Genomic DNA, 20553 nt, shown 5'->3' with positions numbered 1-20553 from the left:
TAATGGCAGAATTAAAACAGTATAAGTAGTACTTGAAAAGATATTAAATAAAATTATAAAATATATATATTTTTCATTAGTTTATTTTCATAGAAACAAAAAAAAAAGGTATTAATTAATTATCCTTAAAATTAACGAAAAAACAAATGATAAATAATCTAGCATATCTTTTACCTCAAAATAGTTACAAATGAGTTTGTCATTTATATCGGTACTTATTGGTTATTAATTATGATTAGTAATATAATTTTATATATATAAACTCACCATAATTGAATGATTTATTTAAAATACTTATTTAATAGCAAGCCGGGTCGTCTGACGATGATAATGCACCCTTAATTTAAACTAAAGTTATTTCGCTACCTTATCTACAATAATAATAGGAAATAATAATATATAAACTAATAATGATAAACAATAATAATAATAACTCATAAGTAAACTTAAATAGTGTTGCGTGATATTTTGCAGTGCACAAAAGCTCTGCTAAATATCTGACAGCAAACAAGAGATCAATTACAACACAACGAGCAAGACACCGTTATTAAAATTTTTTCCTTTTCTTTTCATCTATCTTCAAGGGACGTTCATTTCTTATACCTACAAGTTATGCCTTATCGCACATTATTAACTGAATTTTTTTAATTTTTTTTTTTAAATTATTTTTATATGTTCTCATGTTTTAAAATTAAAACACGAGCATTGGCGATGCACGGTGACCGAAGTGCACCACTGATATAAAACTTGACTTCACAAATGTGAATTAATCGTCCTCACATGTATTTATTTTTAATAATTCCAATAGTATCAGTGCTTCGTGGCTGTATGATGAAGTATTTATTTGTTTGCGTATATCAAACTATGCTGAAATAACTATTATTAATATTTACAACTCCTTGTCTCCACATGTTTCTTAATGATTTTTTTTATTATTATTATTTACTTTATGTTTGCTTTATCTCAGTTATAATACGTTGAAGACATTGCTTTTAATTTACTTAAACACTTCTTTGTATCCGGCAATTCTGTCGCGCGATTAAATTTTATACTATCAATTAAATCGTTATTGTTGTTTTTTTTGTTTTTTTTTTTTTTTTGTTTTTTTTATAGATATAAATTAACGAGACTTATATGTAAGATCAAACTTATATTAAATTTAAATTTATTAAAATTCGAGCTCATAAAAAAAGAAAGTCATTTAAAATAATTAAAAAAAAAAAAAAAAAATACAATTTTTAATATTGATGGTGTTGTAAGAGACGTTATTTTTAAATTTTTATTTAAATTAAATATTAATTTTATGTTTTGTTTTTGTTAATTATATATTACGTTGGCTTTGCGAAAAATGTTTTATGGTCCCTATCCTAGAACATAAAGGGATACAAATATTATTAAAAATGAATTTCTAGGACAGATGAAAAGAGTGTTGGCCTTCTTGCGCAGCTATCCGCAACTTTTCTCTCATTATTTCTAAAGTTGTATAATCCGGCAATTTAAGGTAATTAACACACGTCATTACTGAAGGCAGAAAATCATCGGTTTTCATTGAAGCGTCGAATGTTTTTCGTACTATTGTCAATGGTGGAGTTAAGCTCTTAAAACCTGTAATAAAAATAAAAAAATCAATTAAATAATAATATGTACACAGAAAAAAAATCTTGCTCCAAGAAAATTTTAATTTGGAGCAAGAAAAAATTTTTTTGGCTTAAGAAACTTTAACTTCATTCAAGAAATTTTCAATTTTCCTTTCAAAAAAAATTTTATTTTTTTTTTTTGTATCAAAAAGTTGACAACAAAAAAATGAAATTCGGAATTTTTTGTTCCGAAATTTATGGCACAGTTTCACTATTTAATAGAAGAAAAAAAATGATCATAAAATTAATAACTAAAAAGAAAAATGCACATTTTATGTTAAAATAAAATCAAAATAAAATAGATTAGTTTGATGTTTATACTTATATTATTTAAGGAATAATTATCATGTAGGGACATAATAATATATCAAAGAATTAAAATTCCGAGTTGAGCTGAATAAAAATTAAAAATAAATTCCTTTTTTTCTATGTTCTGCAAAAATATTTCCTGATTCAATAGTAAAACTGCGTGTCATAAAAGTTTGTCAAAAAATCCAATTTTCAAAATTTATTTTTGATCGTAATTCACTCGGTGTAATTGAGTATACAGATTAAAACCCCGCCGGATTTTTTTTTTTCAATGTATAATTTAATAAATTAATTTTAAATAAAATTATTTTTTATAACCAGACAATCCCCTTAATATTTTCAGTCAAGAATTTTTTTTTGAAGTGTATAATTTAATAAATAAATAGTAAATAAAAATATTTTTTTAGACATTAAAAATACTAACCACCAACGGGCAAACGAGGAGATCCCGTAACAAATTGTATAAATTGTCTCTGCTCTTCGCTATTATACTCCGACATAACTTCAAACAAAAATCTAATTGCACGTGACTCCGGTGTGTAACCATGATCAGTTCGACAGCATTCCATAAGAATTTTAACATCCCACTGGCCGCCACTTTGTCCATGACCGCAAAATACTGCTTCGAGCTCTTCCGGGAAGAACAATCTTAGCTGACTCGTAGGAAATACCGACTCAAAACCTTCTCGGAATGCCTCCATTTGTCTCGAAACGCCCTCACTGAGGAACCAATGAACCACAAGCTGAAAAAAAAAAAAATAAACTCAAACATTCTGCCAACAACACCATACCCAATAAATCGTACAAAACCCACCTTAATATATTGATCCAAATTGTGAATAGTAACGGAAATTTCACTTCCGCCTTTTCTCAATTCAATGTTTTCATAACCCGGTAACTCGTAGACTAAACTTAGATTAGCTATAGTACAATTGTCTAGATCAAGTGACTCAATCAATTGAGCCTTTTCGTGTGGTCTTAAAGTTTGGTCTCTTTCGATGGCTTCTTTTCGTCTTACGACTTCCTGAAGTTTGCTGAGGGTACGATGAACATCTGGACATACATAGGCCAAGTCGGCAAGTGTAAGTGTGTGTTCTTCTCCCAATAACCAACGATAGAATGTCAAGCTAAATGGCATATCAATCATACGCGAATCATAGATCGCTTTTGCCATAAACTTTCCTAAGAATTTAAATTTAGCTTTAAGTTTAGCTAAATGCGGAATTTTAGTATTCCAGGGCACTGGCTTAGTAAACAATCCTTTAGTTCCATTAACATAACCCGTGGCATCGGGATTTGAAGAACCGTGCCACAGATCTAAATCAGCGCGTTGTAATTCGCGAGAAACTAGAGCATAAAATTCAAGTGTTGGACCTAATCCAGTACCAACTTCATTAATATATTGCACTTCTAGTAGAGCTTTGCTTGAGGCTAAATCTTGGATAACTTGTTCAGCTTGTTTCAAAATATCCGTTCGTGAAATAGTGCGTTTGCGTCTTTCTAAGCGTGGTGTAACGCGTTCTTGACTGTCTGAGCCAGATAATTCAGGCGCTGAATCAAGAAGTCTCTGCAGAGCACGGTCACGATCAAAGGACGTTGCGTACAACAGCAATTGTCTCGTTTCAAATGGAAATAAGAACGGACATACTGTTGCTATTTGTTGCAACCAAGAGGGCAAATTACCCGTCATAATAACTAGTGGATCTTGTAATTGTCTATTAGCTTTAGCCGCTATTTTAGTATTTATAAAATCTTGAGAAGACAGCAGAGCTGGGCTCTTTAAATGGGGAAACAGGACACCCCAGTGACGGTTCAACGCATGAAGAAGTCGTAATAAACACAAACCGTCTAGAGAAGCGTCAGAAATAGTTACTGACGGCAATGCTGGCGACAAATACGGAGCCAGAGGACACTTGGGTGGTGGTATGACACCTTCGAGCCAAAAACTATCTTCTTTTCTTTTAGAACTAATTTTTGTACTTTTACCTTTACCTTTTCTGCTAGAAGTACCTTGAGAGCTAGAGCCCGGTTTAGGCGAGGCAGAAACTTCTTCTTCGGGTACTGGTCGGTAGTAAATAGTGTGAGTTTGAACCCAAACAGCGTCGTGACCTAGCGGGGGTTCACTGTCAGTCTCAGCCTCTGAGTGATCCATTCCCGGGCAGCTAAATTGTCTGACAGCTTGATAAACAGTCATATTAAATGGCAGGATTTCATCTCCAATTAAAAATTGAAGCTTGTGCTTAGATCCTTGGCTTATAACAACAGCCGCCAAGGTATCATCGATATCCTCTTCGCTGTTTTCATCGTCACTGACCATCGACTCAGCGTCACGAATTCTCCCGTATCCACGTACCATCAGATAACGTTCAATAGCTTGGACTAATGCAAGAGGGTCTATTTTAACTGTGCCGCCTTTCCACTGTTTTAAATTATTACAATCTGGGTGACGTTGTAAATTACATTTCAATTGATGGGTATTGAAAAATTTAAGGGCACTGGTACCTCCGCGACCGGCTCCCGAGCCAGCTGGTAAATCGTGGACTTTTACGGGAAATTGTTCCAACTGTGCTACGCAACTATTTAATTTATGTACTAAAGCACCAAATGCTCCGGGATTAACTTCAACGATGTTAATGCCATCCTGTTGCATTGTTGACTCGGCAAATAATTTCCAAAACATTCGCAGTCTGTCGTAACGATTACCCGGTGCGTCGGTTGTTGTCAGGTAATTTAATAATGCCTTTATTAGGCCACTGTAATTCATTTCAAACGGTGAAATATCACTTTCAAGCACAATATCACGTAATTCTGTTAACGCTGATAACATTTCATCCAGTTCGTTTGATTGTAAGCGTTGGATTGCAGCGGTAAGACGTGAAAGTACCGTAAGCGCTGGATGTGTACACGGTGCATCGTCTTGATACCTAGCTAGGAAATTTGACGCTTGTTCGCGTACCCATGCTTTAGCTTTATCTCGATTACCGCCAGTTAAATTTGGATTGCTTGGCGGTTTAGTAAGGCTTGCTGATGATGTTGAATCTCTTTTTTCACCAGAACCACTTGAGCCTGATGATTTTCTTCCCCATCTTGCGGGATTTAAGTTACCCAAAAATCTATTATTTTTTTGCGTAAATCCAGTAAATAATGAATCTGGTTGTTGAGTTTGTTGTGGGGTTGTTGTGTTTCCCAAACGAGAAAATCTACCTTTTTTATTTTGTCGTTTTCGTTTCAGTACATCTCCAAACCTTAAAAAAATTTTTAATAATTATTATATATTAATTATTAAGATAATAATTGTACTTACAAATGAGCACTTTGTGGTGTGTTTGCTTCTTCAGCATTAGTATTTAAATCACTTTTGCTTCGGGTTTCCATCGGTGAAGCAATAGTTGGTTTAAGTTGACTTGTTGCAATAGACCCGAATAAAATATTTCCATTAGTCGTGGGCGATGCGACTGGGGACATTGCACTGCTTGAAGATAAAGTCATTGTTGATGAAATTGGTGTGTTTGATGGACCCGGTTGTGGACTTGGTAATGATGTACCTTTAGTAATAAAAAAAAAAAAATAATTTATTAAATACAATGAATAAAACGAGCAACCTTGCAGTCACTTGTGAACTATAAAAAATTAACATTTTGCTTTAATAAATAATGACTTTTATTAAATTGCACTGTACGTTCTTAAATATTAACGTTTTTAAAGATATAAGCTCATCTCGATGTTACACTCATCAAGAGCTTTCATTTGAGTACCCACATGCATTTTCGATATATTTTTCATATATACATATATATAAATATATGAAAAATTGATGTGGGTACTCAAATGAAAAGTCTCGATGAGTGTAATGTCAGAGTGAGCTTATATCTTTAAAAATTTAGATAGCTTACAAGATACAAGGTAGTTTCTTAATTATTTTAAATTGCACTGAACTTTCTTAACTATTGATGTTTTTAAAGATATAAACTCATTCCGATGTTACACTCACCAAGAGCTTTCATTTGAGTACCCACATGCATTTTTGATATATTTTATATATATACATATATATAATATATATAAATATATAAAATATATGAAAAATTGATATAGGTACTCAAATGAAAGATCCTAATGAGTGTAATGTCAGGGTGAGCTTATATCTTTAAAAATATCTATAGTTCACAAGATAAAAGGTCATTTCTTAATTATGTATCTAGAGATACAGCATTTTCAAATGCAATGACACTAAATTTGACTTAAAAAACCGATTTTATATTATGACTATCCTTGACACAAAATTTTTTTCATTCTCTAAAGAATATAGATTAACTAGGTATTATAAAATAATAAATTTACCAGAAGGGCACTTGGGTGGTGATACGCCAAGAGGAACCTCAGGATCAGCTAACTGTCTAATTTGATGTAAAACTCCTTCTCTGTGGAAGTGTACACCAAATACTTGAGGCAATCGTTTCATTAGAATGCTCCCCATCTGAAGCGCACCGATAACTATTCTGAGGTCTTGTGAAGCTAACATCCCAGCAATGTGAGAGGATACAACTTGATTCTTGAGTACGTCTTTAAGAAGATCAGTAGACGCGTAGTAGACCATGCGTAAAAGAGCACGGAGACATTTACATTTTACAGCAGGACCAGCAGAACTGCTGTAGACCTCGTACAAAACGGAAAACAATGTTCTGATGAAAGATACCAGCCACTCGTTTGTCTCAATCACCGGCGGTACAACATCCATGCTTGATGAACAAGTAGGGCTCTTGTTCTCGGCAGGATCAGTCATTACACGACGGTATATACTGCGAGCCATTCCAATGTCTTCGTTTATTTGTTTCATCGTAGTTAAATCAATAGTGTATGTTCTACCCAATGTTGAAAGGCAAATTTCGTCTTCTCCATTTTGAAAAGCCATCTGTTATTAAAAGTATTCATTTATTTAAATAAAATGTAAAATATGTAAATAATTTTAGATAGGCAATATATTAAGAATTTAACAAACCTCTATAATTCGAGAATCAATAGTGCTAAATGGATGACAACAGTGTCTTTCGTCACGCCATTCCCAATGAACAGTTTCTTGGTGACTTGTTGTTCTTTCAAGTAAATTATTTACACTAAATATACCGTCTGTTGGCAATGGAGGCATTAATTCCTCAATCAGACAAGTTATTTCAAACCACTCCTGAGGCGATCTTGTTACTAATTCAACGTCTTCTGTTTTAACTTCCAGAGATCCAGTCAATAGATAACTCAACGTTAACGCAATATTTTGTTGAAGAAGCAGCTGCGCCAAATCAGGACAGCGATTTGATATCACAGAGAGCATTCGTAAAACAGTTATGAAGTTGCCAATACTATTTACTGGCGGTGTAATCATAAGCTGTAATTAAGAAAAAAAAAAGTTACATTAATTAAAAAAAAAAATCAAATTTATATTACTACACGGAAAGAACAAGATGACACTGAATATCACGTTCCAGATGCCATAAGGGCGTATACTGGCAAAAGGTCCCGGTGAAAAGCCATAAGAACGTACAAAAAATTTTTTTTCGGGGATCGACGTAGTATAATTCAGATTACAATGAGTATAATCCAAATATCACGCAGTATAATCTGGATTTTTTTTTAGCTACAATTTAAAATTTTTTTTTCACCACGGATATCACTGAGTATAATTTGGAATGATATCACGTTACAGATGCCATAAGGGCATACAATAGAAATTCTTTTTTTTTTCTAAGTCCAAAAAAAATTTTTAGTATGGAGAAATTTTTTTTTTTTGCTTTTCTGCACGTTTCATTCAAAAATAAGTTGATTTCCGAAAAAAAAAATTTTTCATATGCCCTTATGGCTCCCGGGACCTACCTCGAATGTCATAAGGGCGTATAATAGAAATTCTATTTTTTTTTCTAAGACTAAAAAAATTTTGTTTGGAAAAAATTTTTTTTTTGTATTTCTGCACATTTTCTGAAAAAATACGTCAGTTCTCAAAAAAAAATTTTTTTATACGCCCTTATGGCATCCGAGGTGGGTCGAAGGGGCCATAAGGGCGTATGAAAAAATTTTTTTTTCGAAAATCAACTTATTTTTTAATGAAACGTGCAGAAATGCAAAAAAAAAAAATTTCTCCATACTAAAAATTTTTTTTGGACTTAGAAAAAAAAAATAGAATTTCTATTAAATAGAACATAGAACATAAAAAATAGAACATCGTCCCAGATTACACTCAGTGACATCTCTTATAAAAAAAAATTTTAGATTGTAGCTAAAAAAAATCCAGATTATACTGCGTGATATCTGGATTATAATTTTAATCTGGATTATACTAGCTACTATCTAAATTTTTTTTTTTCACTCAATATAATCTGGGATGATATCCAGTGTCATCTTGTTCATTCCGAGTACTTTCATAAATATTTACCAGTTGCTGTAAATTCTGCAAGAGCTCGGGTGTAACAATTTTATGTAACATCACAGGATCGTGTTGAAAACTATCAACTAATCTGCTGAAAGCTTGACAAACACACTCGACACTTTTCTTGTCCTGATTGGTCAGTCTAGTAGTGAGCAGAGTTAGGCTATCACTGACCAAGTGAAAATCATCTGGATGAAGATTCTGACAACAGTTAGCAGTGATTGTAAGGGCAGCACGTTGAGCCGTAATGTTGAAAAAGTCGACGAATTTCAAGCAAGCTGAGACACCACCAGCGTGAAGAATTGTTTTACTGTGTCGGCGTGACAGCATAGCAAGAGCCGTGAGGCATTGTTCAGCGACGTCCATACACTCGATAGACTCTAGCTTCTGAAGAAAAACCGGGACTGCGTCGACTACTACTGTCGATGACCTCGGCAATGCTTCCATCATGTAAGTAAGAGCTCTACAAGCATGGGTCATAATTACAAAATTATGTTCAATTCCAAGCAAGTTTATTAAGGCTGCAACAACTTGTTTGACCGGAAAACCAGTGAGAGTGTCTTCATTTCCCATGACAAGGATTTCACCCATTCCTATCACAGCTTGCAGCTGCTCGCCTTCGTCATCAACGGCTTGTAATCCAGGTAGAAGCTGCTGCGCTTTGGCAGCTGAGCTGGCACCCATGCTGCGGTTGAGCAGATGCTGCATACGTGGACCCAGAGCTCCAAAGACATGAGGAGGCAGTCCACGTGCTTCAAGTAACGCCTGGAGCCGGCCAACTTCTCCATCATCACTTTCACTGTCTCCAGTGGTTCCGGACATTCCAGAAGGTCCACCACTTGGTGCTGCGGGAGTCGCACTGGCTGCACTTGACTCCTCTTCAGGCACAGAAGGATTCAACTGTCCTCCGGAGGCAGACGCAGATGTTGGTATCGCGGTGCTGTTAGTCAATGAGTCACTCGTAGACATAACAAGTGCACTAGCAGCAGCAGCGGCAATAGCAGCAGTCGAAGTACTACTTTCTCCAGCAGATTTTCTAGCACGTGACTGGGAACGATGCCGTGAGCTTGAGCAGGATCCTCCCGTTGTACCGTCTTTTTTATGATGCTTACTCAGTGACTTATTAGCTCCAGTATTGCTAGCTGATACTTGGGCTTCTTTAGACTGCTCGCTAGATAATTTAACTCGTGAACGTAACAAATGTTTGTGCGTTGGGTGATGGTGCGCAAGGCTGGCACTCGCGGAGGCAGACACCGGGGGGTTGCTGCCAGTGGACGTTGTAACGCCACTTGTGCCTGCCCCGTCATGTGCCAACGCCCCCCCTCCGCTCTCCACAGAGTTGCTAGCTGCGTTACCCACTCTGATGCTGGACTTGACACCCAAAACTTGACTACCCGTTCCACCGTTTGCGTAATTACCTCCAACAGTTTGCAATTTTGAACCTAAAAATATTTGGGTCAAAAAGTCTTTATTAATTATGACGTAAATATTAGTATTTTTATTATTAATTATGGTTTAAAAAATTTCTAAATATTGTAATTAGTTTAATTACCTCGTCCACGAGACGTCGACGGATGACTGATGAAGGAATTGCTCGATGATGCTGTTAAATTTGGCAGCGCAGTGGAAGATTTTTTATTATTGTAAATATTATTGTAAATGCTGGTCAGTGATGCTTGAAAATTATTTGAGGTTTGAATAATCTGTGGGACTTGAGGAACACGAGACCGAGTCCGGGAAGCCACGCAATCGATGGGCGCTGAATTAAGTTCAAATACGGTGCTTTTGACAGCAGATTTTCTTCCAAAATTACTGTTGCTATTAGAACTATGTGCTTTTTGTTTATCCGTGTCTGAAAGAATAATTAGAGTTGGTTTTAAAATCTTGCTCACGTCCAGAAAAATAATAAATAATTAAAATTGATCACAGGAATTCAGGACAAATAATTTCAAACTACGTGTTGATTTTAGTTTAACGTTTTGTCCTTTTATTAGGACTTTCTCAGCAACTATAAATAAACATAAAAATTATAACCTTTGTATACAGCAATATATGTCAAAAAAATTTTTTTTCATAATATGCATACTAATAATTTATATGTTTCGTTAAGGTATGATTGCACTATAAAAAAAAATATTTTTTGACATATATTGTTGTATACAAAGGTAATAATTTTTATGTTTATTTGTAATTGCTGAGGAAGTCCTAATAAAAGGACGAAACGTTTAACTAAAATCAACACATAGTTTGAAATTATTTGTCCTGAATTCCTGTAACCAATTTTAGTTATTAGAGTTGATATTAATTTATCCGAAAAAAAGGGTGATAAAAATTAATTGATTTTATTAATTGGAATAATTACCAGTAACTAATCCTACACCACCTCCATGGTTTTTACGATCTCCTTTGGCTTTACTTTCTCCTTTGGATAAATCGATTGAGCGCCGATGAACGGGGATAGCACAAGCTTGTGAGGGTTGTGAATCGGTCTGGTGTTGCTGCTGCTGCTGTTGCTTACGACGTTTCTCTCCTAGTGTAGCAACAACGGTGGTAGTTCCCTGTCGCTTTCTCGAACCAGCCGAGCTATTTTTCCCCCTTAACTTAGAGGCGTCTGCTGAAGCACTAGCCTTCTCTACAGACCCCCCGAGTGACGACTGATCTTGTTGATCTGCCATAGATTAATCGACGCATGCCACTATTCTGTCTGAAATTAAACAAACAATAAATCGTTGTAATTAATAACGTTATTATTCATTTTATTTTTTTTAAATAATCATCAAGCGTTGCGCAAGCAAGCTAATACATTAGTTATTTATTATAATTATTATTATTTTTTTTTTTATCGACATATATGCATATTATAGGTTACGTGTAATATTTATTCTACACGATGGCTCGTAAAAAAAAATTTCGCAAACTGATTAAACTTGATTACTACCATTTATATAATATATAAGCTCCCAGTATATAACATCACATTGTTATTAAATTATCACAATATTAAATAAAATATTATGATGTTATTTTAAATTCAGTTTATAAAATTGTGATTAGATGCGCAATTAACACTTTTTTCAATGTTTTATGTATGGAAACAAATAAAAGATAAAAAAAAATAAATAAAAAATAAAAGCAACATAAAAAAAAAAAAACAATTACATCGTTAAAAAAAAAAATAATAACTACTGGTCTGGTTTGTTTCAACAGTATGATAAAAAAATGACAAAACAATAAAAAATAATATAAATTATCAGTAAAAAACCTGACGAATCACTGGACTGTACACATGAGGAACCCACGAGAAACTAAAAATGAACTAAACAGCGACAGCAATAAGAGTGAATCCACCAGCAGCTAGCAACTGATGATGATCATGGTCTAGGTTGTCAACGTAATGATAAAAAAAATGAAATTGTTTATAGATTTGTATCTTGGAACTTACAACACACGTTTATTATTTCAGTAACTGTGTAATTGTATAAATTGTATAAACAGTGGGTGATATGAAGAGTGAAGAAGTAAAACGTAGGTGAATAACAAAGACCCTTACTCACAGACCTCACAGACAGCAGCAAGCCACCATTTGCTTGGTTGCTTGCTAGTATAAAGTAATGGAGGACGAGTTTGTTTCTCCCTCTCTCTTTCTCCGATTCTCTTGTCGCCAGAACCCGTGAGTAGAGCTCTGGGATTGAGAGGTAGGCTAAAAAGAGAGAGGGAATCATGCAACTTGGTATATATTATCAATGTGTGACCCTATATACCATATTAAATTATTGTATGTATATTTATATATATACACGTACACAGATACTAAATTCACGCACACTTTTCTAAATAACCTACAACTAAACACAACAGAAATAGACTGTTTAAAAATAAATATTGTAAAATATTAGTTTTTAATTAATTAGAAATAAATAAAATGAATTTACCTGAGTATCGAGACCCGAAATAACCATTGTGATATACAATTAAATATAAGTAAATTAATAATATGAAAATCGAATGTGAGGTACGATCCTATCCGCTCTCTACTTGTATATACTGGTTGTGCAGTGCTTGAGACACGATGTACGATGTACGATGTACGATGTTTAAGTGTAGTGTGGCGCAGTATATACACGCATGCACAATATAATGTAGGGGGTAGCTTTCGCACGGATACAACACACACTACTGCCTTTCGACAGCACACATATACACAAACTATATGTATGCACAGTGTATATATATGTATATATGTATACAAAGGAAAAAAAATCTACCAAGTCACTACCCCGACGAGGTCGACGACGACCAAATGAAACTCTTCACTCTTCTACTGTTATATTACAGTACTATCAAAATGTACGGGTTATCAGGCTTAGGATTGGGGAGCCTACAGGAGGCGCTCCGCCCACTTGATAAACGGCTGAAAAAATGGAGAAAAAAAATAAAGACAAGAACAATGTCAGTGTAGACGCAATCAACTTCTAAGTAATAAAAATTCAGACAATACAATACCATTTTAAATAAATATCAATGTTATACTGAATATCATACTGAAGTTAGCCGTCAGCTGTTAATTTTAAAAATTTTTTTAATACATCAATTATTATAAAAAAAAGATTGATTCTAAAAATTTTCACTTGTAATTTTTATCAATTTTCACGTGTGGAATTTTTTTTAATAATTTAATTGCTATAAAATTGTAAAAAAATTTTTAACGTCTGTCAACTTCAGTGTCATTGTTATATTTAATTTATTTTTCTTACCATACTCCCTCGAGACTCGAGAACAAACTCTTTATTTTTAATAATTAAATACAGTAAAGGAATAAACTAAAAAAAAAAAAATAATTAAACAAAAAAAAGTGATAATAATAATGGATGACGAGCCACTAGTTGGTTGTGGCCTCAGACGGCCTGACAATGCGTTCAATCATGGCTAAGACATTAAATCCACCACAATAAAACACTACTGGTTATTATTATTATCAATAACTATTTAACGAATTGACACTGACCACTATTTGTTTGTAATTTCTAGTCCGTAGGTTTTTAGAATTCATTTGAGATTGATAAATATTAATTAATTAATTAATGGATGCTATGGAGCTGTGTTATGTGCTGAGTAGTGAACAGTCAACAACAGTGAACAACAGCAAAGGCGATACTCGGAGAAACTCTTGTCTGGTGCTGGTGCGTTACCTAAGGTATCAATGCGCAGGTGTTGGAGAGTATCGGATAGAACGTTGTAACGAGTTTACTTTTAATAAAACACAACTGAGCTGTATAGTAGAACTGTGTTGTGTTGTATGTTGTATGGTAGGTGTAGATGTAGATGTAGATGTAGATGTAGAGGTGAGGTAGAGCCTGAAACCAGCCCAAAGCCAAAGCAAGCCAAAGTGCGTGGCGTGCAGTGTGTATGCGGCGTGTTTATTTCAACAGGACTGAGGACTGAGGACTCATACTCAGCAGAGAAATATATTGCGCTGGTTATACTCTACTGTATCTATGTGTGGTACTGTATTTTGTATATGTACTGCTGTTCTATGTGTAGGTATTGTATTATACATGTGATGGCTGTCGCGGTGTTGTCAAATCTCCATCGATCTCACCGCGGGAATATCCATTTAAAAAATGTCAACGACGTACTTTCAGTTAACAAGTTATCTAATTAATAATTAATAAACATTGGTAAGTCAAATTTGTATAATACTAAAGTTAGTTAATTTTTTGTTAAAAATTAATGATAGTTAATGTAGATGACATTAAAGTTAGCTGTCACCTGACTAATTTTTGATTTTATATAACAATTAAATTTAGTATAAAAAACTATTTTTAAAAAATTGCATTTTTTATTTTTTTTAATTTCTAGATGTCAATTTTTTTTTCTTATTTTTTTGCCATAATTTATTTGTTAAAAATTCTAAAAATTATCAAATATCTGCTAAATTAATTTTCATTTAATGTAGCACATATTTAATCATTTTTTAAAATTTTATAACAAATAAATTACGGCATAAGAAAATAAGAAAAAAAAATTGATATTTAGAAATTAAATAAATAAAAAATGCAATTTTTTTAAAATAATTTTTTAGAACAAATCTTTTTGTTAAATAAAATTAAAAAATTGTCAAGTGACAGCTAACTTTAATGTCATTAAAAATTAAGTTAGTCGACATCTAAAAATTTTTAGAATTTTTTTTTACTGAAAAAATGATTGAAAAAAATTTTTTTTTAATTTCAATTATAGAAAACTGGAAAAATAATGCGTGAAATTTTTTAAAAATAGTTTTTAATTCTAATTTAATAATTAAATGAAAATCAAAAAATTAAAAACGTCGGCTAACTTTAGTATTATAATTTTTTGTTTTTTTCATATATTAAATTATAACTACAAAATCTTTTTAAAAAATTGCACGTGTAGTTTTTTAAATCTTTTACAAATGAATTTTTTTAAAAATATTTTCGTAATAATTTTTTCAATAAAAAAAAATTCTAAAAATTTTTAAATGTCGGCTAACTTAATTTTCATGAAAATGAAGTTAGCTGACATTTCAAAATTTTTAGAAATTTTTTATCGAAAAAATTTCAATTAAACAATTAAAAAAAAAATATCAAATGTTAAAAACTTGAAAAACTATAAGTGTAATTTTTTATATCTTTTTAGTTGTAATTTAATTAAAAAAAAAAATGAAAAATTTTTAGACGTCTACTAACTTTAGTGTCATTAATTTTCATCAAATTTGTAGAAAAAAAATTAATTAGAATGAATTATTGTTTCAAATGATCAATAATAGTGTTCTGATAATTTTTTGGTGCACTGTTTGGTTTTATATTAGATGTAATAATCAATACAATAGGTTGTTTCGCAATTAAACGTTCAGTTGCAGTTTGCTCGATGACGAGAACTATTTAGTAAGTTGTATTGTCGTTTGTCGTTTTATATATGACAACGTCGATAATCTAACAGCTGTTTGATGCTGGTCCTTTTGTCCAGTCTCGGCCTTCGAATTTAACAACCATTGGTGGAGATCATCCCGAGACTTTTCATTGGTTGTTGATTTGTATCTGACTTTAGCAAGAAAGAAAATCTCGTGTCTATCAAAAACGCTCTTTATCAAAACACAACCTATCCACATTGTCCAAGGTTTTATTATTTTAATAATCTATTTTATTTCCATACTATCTATTTTAAATAAATATCATTTGACAAAACTTATTATGTGACGGGATAAAATTGACAATTAAAAAATTGTCGTCTGGAATTACAGTGAGTACTTATTTATGATTGTTTGTTTATTAAAGATAAAATTAATCTAGTAATTATTTAAATATATTTATGATTTATTGCGACTTACCAAAAAAGGGAGCTCCTTCCGCTAAGGTGGAACTCAAATTTATTACGCAATAAATAATAAAAGTTATGAACACGTGGAATTATTTAAAATAACAAAGCTTCGAATGGGTAATTTTTATTTAAACGATATTTTTAGCTTCATTGATAAACTTTTTATGATTATTTTAAATTTTTAAAAATGTGATTTCAAATAGTCGATAGTTAAATTAAAAAATGACCGAACTCACAACCTTGCTAGTCAACTACGAACTCTAGCAGCTCTTGCAGTAGGCCTTCAATTTCCGTGATGTAGCCGCCTAGCGTGTAAAACACGAAACACCAAATTATTCAACAATTAGTGTCCTACTCGATGGATAATATCAATTATTAATTTAAGGATTCATGAAAATAAAATTAGCCGACATTCAAAAATTTTTATATTTTTTTCAACAATTAAATTGCAAGTAAAAAAATACTTTAAAAAAATTGCACGTATAATTTTTCAAATTTTCTACATGTGAAATTTTATCTTTTAATTTTATTGTTACTATTTTTTCAATAAAAATAATTATAAACATTTTCAGATGTCGGTTAATTTAATTTTCATAAAATTTTTTAATGAAAATAAAGTTAACCGACATCTAAAAATTTTAAAGATTTTTTTTTATCAAAAAATTATTACAAAAAAATAAAAAAAAAGTTTTTTTATTTGTTAAAAACTTCAAAAACTATAAGTGCAATTTTTTAAAAATATTTTTTAGTTATAATTTAATAAATTAAGCGAAAAAAAAATTCAAAAATGTCGGCTAACTTTATTATTATTATTTTTTAATAAAAAAAATTTTTTAAAAGTTTTTTTATTTGTAAAAAACTTCAAAAATTATAAGTGCAATTTTTAAAAAATATGTTTTAGTTTTAATTTTATAAATTAAATAAAATTAAAAAATTAAAAATGTCGGCTAATTTTATTAATATTAAGGATTCTACTTTTTAAATTAAACTTTTATTAATTCTGTCTATTCAAGGTGAGGCTGAAAATTTATAAGCAAAATAATTTATTACAGTTGAGACGATAATAAAAAATTTTGTTTTGTCGTGTTATGACAGTTTAGAAATCTTACAAAAAATAAATTCAATGAGTCAAATTTTTTTGTCTATTTCATACAACAATTCTTTGAATGATTCATCGTTTATCGTCTCTAGGGCATTTATTTCCCGTCTTTCTTGCAGGATACCGTCGATGGCATGTTTTATGTCTTTATGAAGGTCTGGAGCTTCTTGAAAAGGCTCGTCAAGTTTCCGATTCTGATAATTATCTTCATTAGTAGGTGATGAAAGTCTTAATTGCTTCATCTCTGTAGATGGTGAGGACAAATCGGGTCTTAGGTCTGGCGAAATACCGACAAATGGATAAAAATCATCGGGATCATTTATTTGGAGTGATTCTTGCAACAGTGAGCTGCACTCTTGAGATAAAGTTGAATTTATTTCCTGCTCGCGTTTTAAAATCGGCTGACCATTGTCAACTACAAGGACAAATTTATTCTCTTGATTTACTTCTGAGATTCCGAGATTTTTATTGTTATCTATTTCAGTGATGATTTCATTTCCACCTGAGGAATTTTCGGAGTGATCTGATAACGATTCTTTGGCTTCTGCTGTCTGAACTGGACACTTATGAGTTCTTTGACTCACCTAAGATAAGAAAAATAATTTTTTTTTAATTTTATTATTATAAATATAACAAAAAATAATTAAATTAATTTTTTTTTTATTTTATTATTGTAATTATAGGAAAAAATAATTTAATTAATTCATTTTTTTTTTAGTTACTTTGTATCGAAAGCTCCTTCCACAAGAAGTGCAAGAGTAAGGCATCACTCCAGTGTGGATCCTCCTGTGCACTAAGTACGACACACGTTGCCTGAAGCATTTTCCTGCAAAGATAAAAATATGATTACTTATTTTTAAATTATCAGGTGGAATTATTTAAGTATTTATTTAGTACTTAAAAAAGACTTACAAAAACAAAGATCATGCTTCACACGATGGTTAGTAATTAATAACTGAAAGCATTTGAAAAAGCACTTTAAAATCTCCCAACTTCTATAAATCTGAACGATATATTTAAATAATTAATATACAAACCACAAGTTTCGCATGCGAAAGGTTTTTCACCCGTATGAATTCTCTCATGATTGTGCAACGTCGAAAGCTCTTTGAAGGACCGGCCACAAGTGGTGCACGTGTGTGGTTTATCATCTTTGTGATACAATCTGTGTTTATGATAAGACTGTTGAAATGTAAATGTCTTGTTGCATATATGACACTTGTATGGCATTTCTCCAGAATGCAATCTTTTATGTTTCTTCAGGAAGTATTTTGTAGTAAACATTTTACAGCATACATCACACTCCCATTGCTTTGCTTCATGAGTTTTTAAATGTTGGGTTACATGTTGCTCCTGGTAATAAAATTTATTATTATTAATCAACTAAGTGTAAATTTAAATTACTAGTCTTATTAATTTATCTTCATAATTTTTTTTTAATAATAGCTATAATTTTAAAAAAGAAGTAATAAAAATAACGACATTCCAGGTGTACAAATAGTGATTATAAACTATCAATTATCAATTACTAAAAATTTTTTCTTTTTGTTGTTCCTTTTCTCTCAAATCTCTTAAATCTATCTTCTCTTTAGAAATGCTATTTATTTTTATTGTATATAAACATTAACTACATAATTTTTTATTTTTAATTTTCTCTACACGGAAAGAAAAAGATGACACTGTATATCATCCTAGATTATACTGAGTGAAAAAAATTTTAGATAGTAGCTAGTATAATCCAGATTACAATGAGTATAATTCAGATATCACGCAGTATAATCTGGAATTTTTTTCATCAGAGATATCACTGAGTATAATCTGGGATGATATCCAGTGTCATCTTGTTCTTTCCGTGCAGGCATCGCCAAATAAACTTAAACTTATTTCTGTGCAATTTTCGGGCCAAAATCCAAAATTTAAAATTTATAATTTATGCTCATAATTTAAGAAATGTACTAATTGTTGTGTAATCCCAATTGGCGTTCAAATGAATAAAAAAATAAATAAATAAAAATGTTGAGTGATTTTTAAGAGATGAATTTTTGTATTAAAATATTAAATATACTGAATCAAATAATTGAGTAAATTAACACACATATATTATTATTCTAAATTTTAGACGGCGTTAAGTAAAAAAATAAATTTTATACAAGTTTGGGATTCCCAATAAAAAAAAAAAAAAATACCTTGCGAAAATTTTTCCCGCAAGTTGGACAATTGAACCCGTTTTCACAGCAACCTTGACTTGAATCTTTATCTTTTGACAATGAACCTGAAAAAAATGACTAAATTAAAATATATTAAATAAATTAAACAAAAAAAAAAATAAATTAAAATAGTTACCTAAATTAATACCAGTATGAGCGACTCTCATATGAACCATCAAACTCCCACGCATCTTAAAAATTTTATGACACAAATGACAAGGATAATTTTTCAACAACGCTTCTGGTTTTATATCAATATCTTTTTCGTCAATCATATGAACTATTTGCTTATGTAACATTAAAATATTGTAATCGGGAAAGTGAAAGCCGCATATATTACACCGTTCAGTTTTCTCTTTAGCCATTAAATTATTTTTTAATGTTTTTAATTGTGGTAAAATATTTACCTCATTATTACTACTATTGCTATTACTGTTAGTACTAGCATTATAATTACTAACATTATTTATATTATTAATCATAACTGGCGTAGAGCTTTCAGGAATGTGTAAAGTTAATTTCGATCCAATTTTATCATTTAAAAATTTAGCTTCTGTTTGAATCTGCGAGATATTTTTACAACTATTAACGTCTACGATATTAGACGATTTTATAGTAGATGTTGGATTTTGTACACCGTGTAGCGATAAATCGTTCGACCAAGCTGATGGTAGTTGACGTGGCTCATGCTGGTGTAAACTATTTATAGACACTATAGCAACGTCTTTAGATTGAATTACACATGAATTAACTATTTTTTCTAAAGAATTTTCTGTACGGGTCGATTGTTCCAAGTTAATTTTCAATCCACAATCTCCCTGATAATTAACATTTTGATTTTGATTTTTATCTACTGAATTATCATAGAGAAAGTCTGTATTTGTTATTGCTTTAGTTTGATTATCGTGAATTAATTTTGTAGTTCCCTCAGGTGTATTTATCGTATGACCGAATAAATGAATTGTCAATTTATCAATGCCTAAAAGTGTTTCACTGCAAACAGGACACTGCAGTGGTCGTGTTGCTACACTGACAAGTCCTATTCGCAGTGAATCCAATGATTCAAAACTAGGCCGAGCACACAGTGGACAAGAAAACATTTTATCCAGCATAAATTAACCATCAGTACTGCTAGCTCACTCTTACTTTATTTTTACTATTTTTATCCAGTCTTTATTGTAATTTGCTATTATAATTATAGGTATTATTATTCAGTATATATAAAAATCACTAGACGCAGTACAAGAAAAATAATAGCATCTTTCAAGTGCACTCACCACATCACCAAAACTATTATTATCTCAAACTATTTAATTTAATTTAAACGCTCTCTTTAAACTTGACCCAATTAATTTAATTAATTGCCGTTATTTAAACTTTTTGTTATTTAATTTGAATAAAATTTTTTCATAATTCAAATTTTGATAAATAATTTTTTTAAGAACAAGTATTTATATAAGCTGCAGTAAATAGACTTCAGCTGCATGTTTAAAAATGAGTTCAGGGTGTTTGAGCTAATTTTAGAATTACCGCGGGATATTTAAATAAATT

The 20553-nt window shown here is 31.4% G+C and overlaps 2 protein-coding genes and 2 long non-coding RNA genes across 10 annotated transcripts; 2 read left to right on the top strand and 2 right to left on the bottom strand.

Moving 5' to 3' along the window:
- Positions 1-565: 565 nt before the first annotated feature.
- On the bottom strand, positions 566-15864 carry LOC123273138 (E3 ubiquitin-protein ligase TRIP12). 7 transcript variants are annotated; one of them, XM_044740373.1, is made up of 12 exons: positions 13367-13775; positions 13116-13181; positions 12627-12772; positions 10724-11065; positions 9914-10213; positions 8368-9827; positions 6946-7326; positions 6288-6858; positions 5251-5491; positions 2761-5191; positions 2371-2689; positions 566-1605 (listed from the first exon to the last, which is right to left on the bottom strand). In XM_044740373.1, the coding sequence occupies exons 4-12, from the start codon at positions 11034-11036 to the stop codon at positions 1409-1411; spliced, it is 6213 nt and encodes a 2070-aa protein (XP_044596308.1). In that variant the 5' UTR covers positions 11037-11065; positions 12627-12772; positions 13116-13181; positions 13367-13775; the 3' UTR covers positions 566-1408. The 7 variants fall into 7 exon arrangements, with proteins under 7 accessions (XP_044596308.1, XP_044596305.1, XP_044596303.1 ...); XM_044740370.1 differs by lacking the exon at positions 12627-12772; XM_044740368.1 differs by lacking the exons at positions 12627-12772; positions 13116-13181; positions 13367-13775 and adding an exon at positions 15707-15864.
- LOC123273160 lies at positions 13953-17621 on the top strand. The gene is made up of 2 exons (XR_006511266.1): positions 13953-14039; positions 17514-17621. It is a non-coding gene; the product is annotated as an uncharacterized LOC123273160 (long non-coding RNA).
- LOC123273161 lies at positions 15090-15421 on the top strand. The gene is made up of 2 exons (XR_006511267.1): positions 15090-15263; positions 15346-15421. It is a non-coding gene; the product is annotated as an uncharacterized LOC123273161 (long non-coding RNA).
- LOC123273141 (zinc finger protein 585B-like) lies at positions 16672-20448 on the bottom strand. The gene is made up of 5 exons (XM_044740383.1): positions 19139-20448; positions 18982-19067; positions 17833-18148; positions 17518-17621; positions 16672-17379 (listed from the first exon to the last, which is right to left on the bottom strand). Exons 1-5 carry the CDS (start codon positions 20112-20114, stop codon positions 16825-16827), a joined length of 2037 nt encoding a protein of 678 aa, XP_044596318.1. The 5' UTR covers positions 20115-20448; the 3' UTR covers positions 16672-16824.
- Between the last annotated feature and the right edge of the window lie 105 nt (positions 20449-20553).

The sequence above is a fragment of the Cotesia glomerata genome, linkage group LG10 (genome assembly GCF_020080835.1).
Source record: "Cotesia glomerata isolate CgM1 linkage group LG10, MPM_Cglom_v2.3, whole genome shotgun sequence".
Lineage (NCBI taxonomy): Eukaryota > Metazoa > Arthropoda > Insecta > Hymenoptera > Braconidae > Cotesia > Cotesia glomerata.
This window is presented reverse-complemented; position numbering and strand designations above follow the sequence as displayed.